The sequence below is a fragment of the Crassostrea angulata genome, chromosome 1 (genome assembly GCF_025612915.1).
Source record: "Crassostrea angulata isolate pt1a10 chromosome 1, ASM2561291v2, whole genome shotgun sequence".
Classification (NCBI taxonomy): Eukaryota; Metazoa; Mollusca; class Bivalvia; order Ostreida; family Ostreidae; genus Magallana; species Magallana angulata.
In genome coordinates this window covers 16,738,045-16,751,067 of record NC_069111.1, presented here as the reverse complement: position 1 = coordinate 16,751,067, position 13,023 = coordinate 16,738,045, and the positions used below count along the sequence as shown (strand labels likewise).

Below are 13,023 nucleotides of genomic sequence, written 5' to 3'. Positions count from 1 at the left end.
CATTCTCAACTCATTTTAATGTTCTAACTGCACATAAAAAAAAATCCATGTACAAGTATGATGTTGTCATGACTACCTTTACAAGAATAAAGCGGACAAATTCTACGCTCATTTCAAATATTCTAAACTACACACATATAATTCCCTGTACCAGTATAATTAGATATGTTAAAGTTAGGACTAAATATAGAATAAGTAGAGCAGACAAATTCTGAACTCTTTTCAATGTTGCAAATGTGCATATCTAACACCTGAATACAAAATTGCTACCTAAAACAGTGATTGCATGAGCAGTTGCTTGTTGTCATATCTACTAGGTAGATTAAAAATAAACCATATATATATATATATATATATATATATATATATATATATATATATATATATATATATATATATATATATATAACTAGGTATGACTTGTTACTGAGGGGGCAGCCAAATGCTAAACCCTTACCAGTATGAGTCGGTGGCAGAAAAGGTTTAATGATTACTAGTATATGTAATGATAATAGCCTAACAAGGTATTAAAATTGAAAGGAATTAATTCTAATGTAGCGCTTGATCGCACTGGAATGCCAACGACCAAGTTGCTGAATGACATTTTCGTCCAAACCACTCTTTGCAGCCTCTGTTGCAGCACCAATACGAAAACTATGCCCTGCATACTGTGATGTCTCCAAGCTAATGAATGATATAGCATGATTGAATTGGGCTGTCACAAAACTGTGAGGAACTGGACGCCCTGATTTAAATGTAAATAGTGGGCCAGAACTATGTTTAAATTCAGTAGTGAATGTTTTCAAGGCTTGGACTGGACAAAAGTTGTGGTTGAGGGCATTTGCAGACAGTGTTAATACTATTGGTTGACTGTTGGCAAAGTTTTTGGCATGCCTCAGGATAATCTGCACTGCATTATCATCCAAAAACTGAACATCTTGTCTTTGTATAACTTTGGCGTAAAAAGAGATGTTCCGGGGAACCAATTCGCCTTGCCGCATGAAGGCATGGAAGGCAAGAAGAAAAACAGCTGACAATAAAACTCTTACGTCATGTTCTTGGACTGTATGTTGTAATGCAGAGAGCAATTTGATAAGAATAGATTTTGTAATTGGGAGTCTGGTGTCAACAGATTTTGAAAGATTGTGTGAACCCTTAAGAATTTTTCTAACTATGAAGGAATAGGTTGGGTTGAAAACATTATACAATTTATGGACATAACTTATAGCCGAAACGTGGCTAGGCCTAAGCCTTGTGTAAATAAGTCACCTACGAAGTTACAAATAATGATTACTGAAAAGGGAAAGGAGAAAGGTAGGTTATTAGAAACACAGAATTTGTGTAGTTGAGTCCAACTTCTGAGGTACAGTTGTTTCGAAGATGGGGACAAGGATGCCTGAAGGAGCTGTTGGCTTGACTGACTTAAATGTAGATCAGTTCGTTTGGCACTACTGTTGGCGTCGAGTCCAACTATGGGGCAATCTTCTTGGCTTCCTGGAATTTAAAACGGGAAAGGTAATCCGCAAGTACATTTTGCTTCCCAGGAATGTGTTTTGATTTGAATAAGATGTTGTTTTTCATCGCTGTTACTACTAATCGACGTACAAGCTTCATCAACGTTTTGTCTTTGCATGATTGTTTATTAACTACTTGAACAACTGCTAAATTATCGGAAAGAAGAGAATTTTTTTATTAGAGAGATGTGTGCCCCAAATTTCTATTAACAGGACAATAGGGAAAAGCTCCTTGGTGGAAATGTGATAATTTGCACGTATATCTAACCACGATTCAACAAACCATTTTGACCCATAGACTGCTGCATAACACATGGAACCCGAAGCACCAGTGTACATATGTAGCTTATGTGAAGACTGCCATTCATCTTGATGAAAGATAGATTTGCCATTAAAATCATCTAAAAACAATTGCCATGCTTTTATATCTGTCCGCTCCTCAGATGTAAAGTCTATTTCCTCAAATGGGTCAGACACATGACACGTTAAATCTAAAAGGCGTCCAAGAAATGCGCGGCGAGGGGTGACTACTTGGCAAGCAAAGTTGAGTAAGCCGATTAAAGACTGTAATTCCTTCAAATGAACTTTTCTTCTATGTACCGTCTTTGCAAGGAGTTGTCTCAAGTTGACAAGTTTATCCTCTGGTAATCTGCTTATCATATGTCATGAGTATACTTCTATTCCATAGATACAAGTTGTCGGGAGAATAGTTTTAAATTGCTTAAGGGGTACTCCAAGTCTTTGACATAATTTCTCAAAGTTATTTACGTCAGAGAGATATTTTTGAGATGACGGTGGTCCTATGAAAAAGAAATCATCAATTAGAGGAGACATACCCGAGGCCTTGTATTTATTCAACATAAATCAACGGCAAAGATGTGCTTAATTTTTCAAATAACTGACATGCTGAACTAGCCCCCATAGGTAAACATTTGTCGAAGTAATACTGATCGTTTCACTCAAAACCCAAGAAGTGATAATCTAAGGGGTGAATGGGAATGTTTCTGTACTCATCTTCAATATCTAGCTTTGCCATTAGTGCTCCTACCCCAAATTTCTTAATTAGCTGGATCACATTTTCAATAGATTCATACTGGACAACTGCCTTATCTCGAGGAATGTGTTCATTAACTGAGTTACCTTCTGGAAAGGATAGATCATGGACTATTCTAAATTCTCCCTGTGACTTTTTTGGAACAACCCCCAATGGAGAGCAGATAAGGTTATCAAATGGTTTAGAAGTATAAGGACCAGAAATGCGATGGAGACCTAATTCTTTGTCTAACTTTTTTCTGACCACCATTGGACTATTTCTTACCGATGAATGATTTTTCTTAGCAGAATTTGAATGAAATTCAGAGCACCCAAGCCTAAATCCAAATTTTAAACCATCAACCAGAAATGTTACCAAACTTTTGTCATAACCTTGCAATTCCTGAAGCAAAACATCATGCTTTATTGTTGTTGGAACTGAAAATCTTGGAGTTTGCCTTGTGTCTATCTGACTTGTCCCGGTTGCAGTTGATTTTTGGGTGCTGGCCATTGCATAGCTGGCATATGTGCTTGAAATTGCATGGTGAGTTTTTGCACTTTTTACCATTGTTGTGGCTAAAGCAAAAGAGTCGTGGTGATCTTGCACTATACTGGGTGTATGACGAGGGACGAAAGGAATGAGTGAGAGTGGAAGCTTTGACCATGTACTCTGTAATGGGGACTTGCCAAGGTACCTTATGTGACTGACGCAGCTTACGGAAGTTCTCGTCGTAATATCTCCAGGCATTGTCACCATTGGAGCTCCCGATTTCCCTAACTGTGAAGCAGTATTTTAGCAGATTGGCAGATTCTTGGGGCAACTTTTCTGTGTATATGGACATGAATATCAGAAATGCTGAAGTTTATTGATGTAAAGACATAATTGACTGTTTGAAGGGCTGAGAATTAAATTGAATTGAATTATTCTCTATTTTGATCGATAAATCTTCTTGTTTGAAATTTGGTAGCAAACATTTAAGATCAATGAATTGATCATTCCAAATTTTGTTTTTGACACGAACCGGAACAGTTGACCCAAGAGGTATGTCATCTGCAACTGTGAATGGGACAGGATGAGGAGAGTAAGTTTTAGAACCTATATCTGCCACCGACTCACCTGAAAATAGCTGTTGAAGGTTGTTGAGTAGATTAGCATTATTCAAATCAATAGAACTATTGCTACTCGATGAAGCCTGCAGTTGTGTATCAGCAATAGGGGGGTTGCTTGTAGACGGCATTGCTTGCTGTTGTTGCCTGACGATGGGTGCTGCCAACTGGTCATAGTCGATGAGTGGGTTGCTGGCACTGCTTACTGGTTGTGTGGTTGGATTCAAATCTGTATTGATTTGGCTAACAGGTTGTATGGACATACTCGGATCTGCAATGGTCTGACTACTGGTTATTGTAGAAGCATGACGAGTGGATCTCTTTGATGTCTTTGCTGGTGGAGTGGGTTTAGGAGATGAGGATTTTCTTTTCTTTGGTGGCATTATAGTCCAGTCATTCTAGCCAAAATATGACCAAACCTCAAACTAATTGCAACAGAATGTTCTTCTAGTTTTCCAAGCTGGTTTAGGTGAACTGTTGAACATAAAAAAAATCGTGAATGTTTGGATGAAGGGAAATTGTTAATTTTGGGTGAAAACCTTGGATTTTGATGAAAAATCGCCGAAAACTGGAAATTTGCCGTGACTAAAAAACAAAAATAGCAACGGACTAAATTTTTAAGAAAGTCAATAGATCTTATTACAGTTATGATTTATTTCAACGTTGATGAACTGCAAAGTTCAGGAAATTGAAAATTTTGGGTGAAAACTTTGGATTTTGATGAAAAATCGCCGAAAACTGGAAATTTGTTGTAACTAAAAAATGAAAATAGAAACGTACATAATTTTTAATCAAGTCAATAGATCTTATAAAATGATAAAAAAATTAAACTATGATGATTTTTGAAGTATAGAAAGTGATAGTTTTGGGTGAAAATGTTATTATTTTTTATAAAAACTGGGAATTTATGTTTTCTTAATAAAAATTAAATTATATCATGAGTCTTCAAATTAATTATATATATATGTTAAGTGTTTAGATGGATCAAATAATGACCAATTCGTAAATTCAATAGATCTTATAACAACAATAAAAAACGATTGACCGGTATGATACTTTTTTTAAAACCAAAATATTTACTTTATATGATAACAAAACCATGGAAATGTTTTACCGAAACCCCTTAATTATGCTTATTATGTTTTTGCGTATTCTACATAAATCTTTAGAAGTTGATTGTCACTTAATCGTCCATGTCAACTGTTTTGCTCGAATTTGTACAACCAGTTCCTTTACATTCGCCACAAACTACTGAACATTCAAGTCCGTTTTTTCTACAAGTACATCTTTTAGTGTCACAGTTTGTCTTACAATTGCATTGGATAATGTTCAGCAATTTAGAGGGAGCTGCGTCCATTGTACACTTAACTGGAACAAGGTTTCCATTAGCGACTTTCCAACCCCATTCACACGGATTTAGATTGTCCTTGTTCATCCACATTTTCATTTGAAGATAAGCCCTCTGGCTATGAAATGAAGCCGCATTTGATGTTGGCGGCAAAGGATGAATTTGAACGCATGTTTTGTTTGTCAATACTCTTGCAGCAAACTTCCTGTAGCGAAGAACATTCAGTCCTTCATATGGAGCACCATTATATAAAGAGGAAATAATGTTTTCACCAGCAGAAATAACATCATCCTTTGCGTTATTCTCAATGTTTGCTAGAAACATGTCTTTTTTTAGATTTGAAAGGAGTTCTATCTGTGAATGAAACTTTTGTGCCTATGATTCCTTTGGTGCGCCGCTGGTGAGTGGCATCTTTAGTATCTGGACCGGAAGCATATCCATCAAATACAACTATAGCTTTACTGTATTTCTGTTCTACGCTGTCAATGTACCTTTGACAAATTTCACCGAAAGAAAGTCCGCTTTGCCAGTGAAAACGATGGAGAAGAGAGCCGCCATCAATAACATACTGAGTTTCGTCGTTTTCGCTCATTTCAAATGCGCAACAATCGCCCTTTCCCCAAATAGCATCTGCAAGACTAGACTTTTCGCATGAGACCATTTGGATCAAACATTGAGCTGGGATGACTACTCGTTTGAGTTCATAGGTGAATATTTCGGACTGATCTTCATATATGCCATTTGATGCAGCAAGAAAGCGCTGGAAGAGAAGCTGTGAATCAACAATAATGACATCATCATCAACTTTGATAGCCGATTTTGCACTTAAGATAGTGGCCTGTTCTTTCCTTTTAAATGAAAATTCATCTATTTTTTTCCGTCCATGGACTTCAGTATTTTAATGCCTAATTCCTTCGAATTATAAACATTGACAAATTTGTCCGCCGAGACCCCTGTTTCTATGTTTCGCAAACTCGTTTCCTCTACAAAAGGACTTCTGCTAATAAGAAACGATAAACATGTTTTCAAATCCTGACAGTCTCTAGATCTCCTTGACTCCCCACCTTCTTTATGTTGGTCACTTGTTCCATAATTGACTCCAGTAAACAAAGCATTGTTCATTTCCGCGCAGTCTGGTATAGATAAAATCCATTGGGCTCGCTGACCTTCTGACATACCTCTTCCTCGAGTCATACCGCCTGTCGTCTTTAAGCTTCTCATTAAAACCTGTTCTATGACCAAATCAGAAGAGAGACCTGCCAAGAATTTATCACTCCTCCTTATAACATGATGGCCTGATTGTAGAAAAGCTAATACTTCGGGATGGGTTGTTTTCAAGTTGTCCATTTGTTGTAAGTATACCCGTGATGATTTGACATACAGATTGTGTCCCGAAGCTTCAAAATACGGAAGCATGTCCTTGACTGTTTGTAAATGTAGTTCCCAGTTACCAGTCCTTTCAGCTTTGATGAATCTATGGAGAATATCTATCATATCCATATATTGGAACCATAATTGTGAAGTACGAAAACTTTTGTGTGACTCCCGAAAGTTATCTATCCTATATTTAATTTGATCTATTAAAACACTGTCGCAAGCTTTTTCGACGGATATGTCCACTTTCAGTAGTTCATCCAACATCGCATCTGTTTCATGCAACTCATCCTCGGCGTTAATATCGGTATTGTCGGTATTTATGTAATTTGCTGGATTAATATCATTGGTACCAGTCTCATTTTCGATTTCATCTGGAAGTGGTATGCCGTATATGTGTGACAAGATTATTGACGTGAGAGCTGTATCTATCAAAAAATGTGCGCTTACTGCTCGTGCAATAGCCTTTCCGCTAGTCATATGAGTTACTGCATTTGGTGCATACACTGTTTCAAGTAGCTCAGTAATTCCTGATCCTTCCATCAAGTGACCAATGCCGCCTACAAAACTCATTTCTAAATGAAAGCCTCCAAGTCTCAAGATAACTGACTTTAAAGGACTGTTCAATGGTTCATCTTTAATTATGTTCATTGCCTTCCAATAGAGGGGTTGATCAAATGTCAAAATAGGTACACAATGTTGAGCCTTTGCGTGCTTGCCTATGAAGTTAAGTGTTGAATTTATACATGTGGGATCACTAGGATTCATGTCTATCATTGGCAAAAAAACAACAGATGATTTTCCTTGGTAGTCACCGTCCATCACTTTGTGCATAATTGCTGACCAACTGGGTCGGTTGCATGTCAAAGGCCAGCATACTCTGGACAGAAGGTCTAACTTCCAGGTTGTATCGATCATATTTGGCTCATAATTCATGGTTGCGAACTCTGCCTGTAACGATTGTTTAGATTGTATTTTATAATATTCTATGTTAATATTTGCTAGGTCAAAGACTTCCTTTAGTGTGGGAGACAGCCTAGGGACAGCTTTGTCAAGTCTGAATCCCGGAGTGACAGCTGCAATCATGCCCATACCATGAAATGTTCCATGACCATCTAAAGTTCTCAGATTATGGTCTACGTTATCAGCTATGTACTGAACGAAAGTGCCATTCCCAAACTGTGTGTTGGTTCTGTCATGAGCAGCAGCAGCAGCATTCAGTTCAAATCGTTGAATCTCTGTGTAGGAAGAAGCGAAACCAAGAGTGTTCAAAGTGTCCAATAAAAATCTTGATCCAAAGTGATGGTGCATTTGTACACTGAGGGCAATTTTTAGCGGTGCAATAAGTGTTCTTGGTCGGGAAGCCTGAATAATAGCTTGACCAACAGATGCAACTTTAACAGAAGAGTCGTTTTGACCTATAAATAATGCACGTAGTAATGTTTGTAACGAATCTGGGACAAATCTAATGTTTTGCTCTGAGTTTATATCAACAGAAGACGGATACACAGCTTTTGAATCTTTGAGACTCATGATATCAGCTTTTATTTATTTAGCTGCTGTTTCTATCATCGATAGCTTTTCCTCTCTGGACTCTTAGATGATGGTCTTCTGTAAAATTCGTTCAGTATAGATGATGCTGTTCTTCTGAATGTGACTATATTCGGCTTTCCGTTTACTTCCGTGATGATGATATTGGATTCAAAATAAGTTTGCAGTCTCTTTTTCATGTGCACCACACTATACGCCTTATCTCCACAAATGTCTTCCATAGCCTGAACAAGATCGCTTACGGATGCAAGTTCGTCTTTTGTTTCTTCTAATTGTTTAACTATTTGCAGGGAAGCTTTCTCTAATGAATCTTCTTTTGGTCGTCCTGGTGTCGTTCGTTTGACCTCTTTGTTTGCTTGCTTCGAGACGGGGATTTGCTTACCAGTTCTAAAATTAACACTACATGTTTGGTGGTATATTGCGTCTGCCGCGTGCAAATCTGATGGTGCAATGTTGAGCCTCCTCAAAACGATTTCGGACCATTCATCATTTCTTTCTTTGCAGATGTTTCTAAGGGTGTTAGAAAAATCTGTTGTCCTGACAGGAAACACGTCGATTCCCCTTTTGCTCTCTGAAAATTTTGCAAAATATCCACAAAATAAACAGTCTTCTGGAACTCAAAATCAGAAGTAGTAGATCGTAAGTCACGAGTTGGCTCGGTTATCGATACATCCTTTTCTCGCATGTCCTTCTTGATTGAGTTAGCATTAATGTAATCACGTCGACATTTCTGATGGACTTTTTGTCCTGGAGTTGTGACGATTGTATCATTTCTGGTTTGACTGGTCCTATTAACTGTGTTACATCCTTTTTCTCTTAGTTGTGTTATTTCTTCACCATTTTTTAGAGACACCCGACAAAAAACACAAGCATCCATCATTACCTAAAAAAAAGAAGATCAAACCATTAAGATGAGATTCAATTATTTTGATTTTGCTTTCATATTATTTTTATCATATAAGATTTGTTTTGAATACAATATTAAAAAAGATATATATGTTGACTTATAACCAATAAATTATTCCGATGTATTATCTGTTCTCAATTGAATTGTATAATGGTATTTTTGTTTAATATTAATTTCCCTCTGTTAGTTGATTAATAATTACCATGAATTCAATTTGGTTAGATTATAACCTTTTTGGCACTATCGGCGTTCCATAGTTGTTTTTTTTCGTCAGCAACTCCTGGCAATAAGAATAAAATTCCCTTTTTACGGGACTATTTAATGTATGTAATGTATATACTGTAGTCCAAATATAAAAAGCAGAGCTGTTTTGTATGTGATTTCTGGTTTAGAAACCTCGGCAAACCGAAATGAGCTATTTTCTGCCGCGTACTACATTTTGACGTTTCCAGTGTATCTACGCCTTTTAAAAACATCCAAAATACCTTGCATGGTAGCCTTAACTCTTAAGAATGTTAAATACGTATAAAACTTTTATATATAAGTTTAATATTAACTTACCAGAATGAAAAGGATGGAACCTAGTAGATGCGTCGTCTGCAGTTGACCATTACGAGTTGTCTCCCATATCGTCATGCGCCATATCTATCCATAATATTTGAAGTAAAATTTAGATTTTTTGGGGGCCAAAATTAACGACTTTCCCCTATTTCGATTTTTCTCGATTTTTGATATGTTTTTTATACGTTATATTTCTCACGAATTCCACAATAAACATTTCTGTTGCAATTAGTTTGAGGTATAACCATAGAATGACTGGACTATTATGTTCTACAATAAGTGCATAGATGGTGTAGATGGTGTATTGACAAGACAATAAGCAACCCAGAATTTTATTATACATAGAGTGCAAGAAGCCCAACTCTATATCTCATAATTAATCTGTTCTTGCCAATTTATTTTTAACCAGCCATTGTCAGTAATATTTAACACAAAAATTATAAGTCATACAAGATAGACATGGCAGGTAATATTGGCTCAATAATTAAATTTGTCATACTTCCTGACCCCCCAAAACAATCTGGAAGGCTAATTTATGGATAAACCTGTTGCCATACAAGGTAAGATCATAAATCCAGATCAAGCACATATGCAAGATCATAAAATTCTTCAGGCAACCATATTAAATAAATAAGCAGACTTCCTGACTCCCAGCACAAAGACAAGGATTCAAGAAGTTTCAATAAATTAACTCGCTGCCGCACAAAATATGATCATAAGTCAAGATCAAGCACAGATGCAAGATCATCAACATTCTATAGGCAACCATTTTAAATAAATAAACAGACTTCCTGACATGTTCTAAAGAGTCTTGCCTCACACTGTGCAACATGTAAAATTAATGATGCTCAGACAACATAACTCGATTGACCCATGTAAATAACATACATGGCAGACTTGATGTGCCGTAATTATACACTAGTTGTCAATGAGCCGTTATAAATGCATTTCCATACTTAATAATTTTGCACCTCGTATTAAAAAAATAAACTAATTAGAGCGGCAAAGGTTTTAGATAACATTCCTATCAGTGCCTAGCCCATGTTACTGTGTTAACCCATTGGGTCAATTGGAGGAGTGTTAACTTGGTAAGCTAATTTACCTACATTCAATTCCAAGCAGATTCAATATGATATGATCATATACATGTATATGTTTGTTACATCTGGCGCCCACATAATATAAGTTTACAGATAATAGCCGGAAATTTCCTTTTCAGTCAATGGGCTTTTGACCCATATAAATATGTGTGTAGCTGCTTAACTGTCAAAACCTGTAGATTACACTAAGAAAAATTCGCATTTAAGACTGAAGAGTCAAGTCATATAAAATCAAAGTACTGAGAGTAATGAAAGGTGGGGTCTTGAAAGTTTGAATTTGTAATTGTTCACGTTTTCCTCCATCATGTTCCAAAAATTAGAAGTTTGAATTAGTTGTTTCAATCTACATGTAGTATGCTAAAGTTCGGCTTTTTGCAATTGCCTGATTCTTTGTCATAATTTTGCTAAATCCCGACCGGGACTGTTGTTCATAATTGTAGAAAATTGACACAATGGTATATTATGTAAAATAAGACCCCAAGAAAATTTTTAAAAAACTACAACTAACCGGGAAAATCAAAACAACTATATTTAGGTATATAATTGAAATCGTTATATTTATTTATTTTGTGATCAAAGGGAAAATCTATAAGTCGGACGGTATTTGTTATACAAGGTTTATGAGAGCTCCGAAAACTCTCAAACTGTTGAATTACCGAACAAAGTTAACATTAGTATACACAGATAACCGATATATATTATGGTATACCGATAACAAACACAGGCATATGACGTTAGAAATATTTCTTTTTTACAATAAGATTATTCCAAGTACTATAACAATAAAAAAAGTTTTTCGCGGTAGCCATTTAGATTTTTTATACCTTCTTATCTGTCATGATTTTCTTGCAGCGATTCATATAAAATTAATAGGTAAATTCGTTCGCCACTTACTAATTTTTTGTGTAAACTCTTGCATCATTTACACGAATCACGATACAACCGTTTCTGAAATTTCATTAAAAATCATACTCTGAATTCAGTCATCTAATTTCAAATCGATAAAACTAGAAAATGGAGACCAAAAGTGAATGAATCACGTCATATTTTGGGGTAGACCTTTCCTGATTGGCTGTTATATATGATAATTGTAAATTGTTAATTTTAGCTATTAATTCAGATTTATTTGATTTTAAAATTTCTAAAATATGCAAAGTTAACGCTTTTAACAGTAAAATTAACAAATGTTGTAGGACATTGTCATTTCAGGGATCTTTGTCCTTTCAATTCACTCTCTTTTATTAAACGCACAATTTAATGTGTGTCTTGGAAAAATGAACTTAATTTCGAAAGCGAGTTAATTTTAAATTTTTCGAGGAGCTACGATAAAGGATTTGTAAATCAGATTTTAAAACTACGATAAAAACATAATAACCATGCGTTATCTCTGAGTTCATAGGTCTAATATTTGTGCGAGATATTTATCAATGAGAGAAAGATCAGCAGAGTTTCTGATGAGAGGCATTAAGATATTGATAAAGAATTCTTTTAAATCATGAATATGACTGGTTTTATCCGTTATAAAGTATAGAAAATGTCTCATAACATTAAAACAAATTACATTATTGGATAGTCCAACTAAGCAGGACAACATGAACATTAACATTAAACTTGGTTCTTCAATCGATAAGATTGTATATATCAATTAATCTATTGGTCACCCAAAATGTATAATCTATATAGATTTGCTTACAATGTATTGTTTTTTTTTAGAGATGAACAGCAGTCATAACGCGTGTTGACTGGAAGCCAAAGGAACACCTATTTAATATGTAGGACATCTGTGTATTTTAACCTCGGCTCGTGCATGAGGTTCGGTATTAAAATTCACAACTTTTCAAAAATGGCACATTGCGTTTGGGAACTTTACTTTTGATTCAACATTCAACCTCTTCTATTGATTTTATGAGCTCGTCCACCAACTGAATCTTTGACGGCTTTGTGCATTTAGTTACGTAACTCCATTCCACAAAACACTACAACTATTTAACCCGAGCAAGAATTTTTGATCAATAAAGCTATTTGTTTATTTTCTTTATAGAATTCGGTTTACACATAGAGGACTTAAAACGATTTAATGCGTGTTTTTATAATATATATTTACAGAAATGCATGAAAAGTATCTGCACTATTTTCTTTCGCATAGACTCAATTTATGTGCTCAACGCGTGCCATCCGGTTTGAGACTTCGGCTGACAGTAAACCAATAGACGGGGTCACGTGACCCCGTCTAAAAACCGAATTGAGAAGCGAAACCAAGAGAGAGAGAGAGAGAGAGAGAGAGAGAGAGAGAGAGAGAGAACGAGAGAGGTAGAGAGAGAGAGAGAGGTGTTGTATTGTAACTTGTAAACCAATTAAATCGATGCCTGTTAACAATAACCATTTTCAGTGTTTTTTTTACATTAAAAAGTTAAGCAAATGTTTGTGCATAAATGGACAAGAGTGAAAGTACACCTATACATATATATATCTTTACATTTTATGTCATAATTTCTGAGGAAATATTTTTTTTTTATGAACTCTTTATTA

General features: G+C 35.7%; 2 protein-coding genes across 8 annotated transcripts in view; one reads left to right on the top strand and one right to left on the bottom strand.

Annotated features, from left to right (window-relative positions):
* Window positions 1–13,023, top strand: part of LOC128168863 (fibrillin-1-like) — an 83,927-nt gene that overhangs the window by 32,891 nt on the left and 38,013 nt on the right. The window lies entirely within an intron of this gene.
* Window positions 483–13,018, bottom strand: LOC128168910 (uncharacterized). The gene has a single exon (XM_052835079.1). The coding sequence runs from the start codon at window positions 7,906–7,908 to the stop codon at window positions 5,869–5,871; it is 2,040 nt and encodes a 679-aa protein (XP_052691039.1). The 5' UTR covers window positions 7,909–13,018; the 3' UTR covers window positions 483–5,868.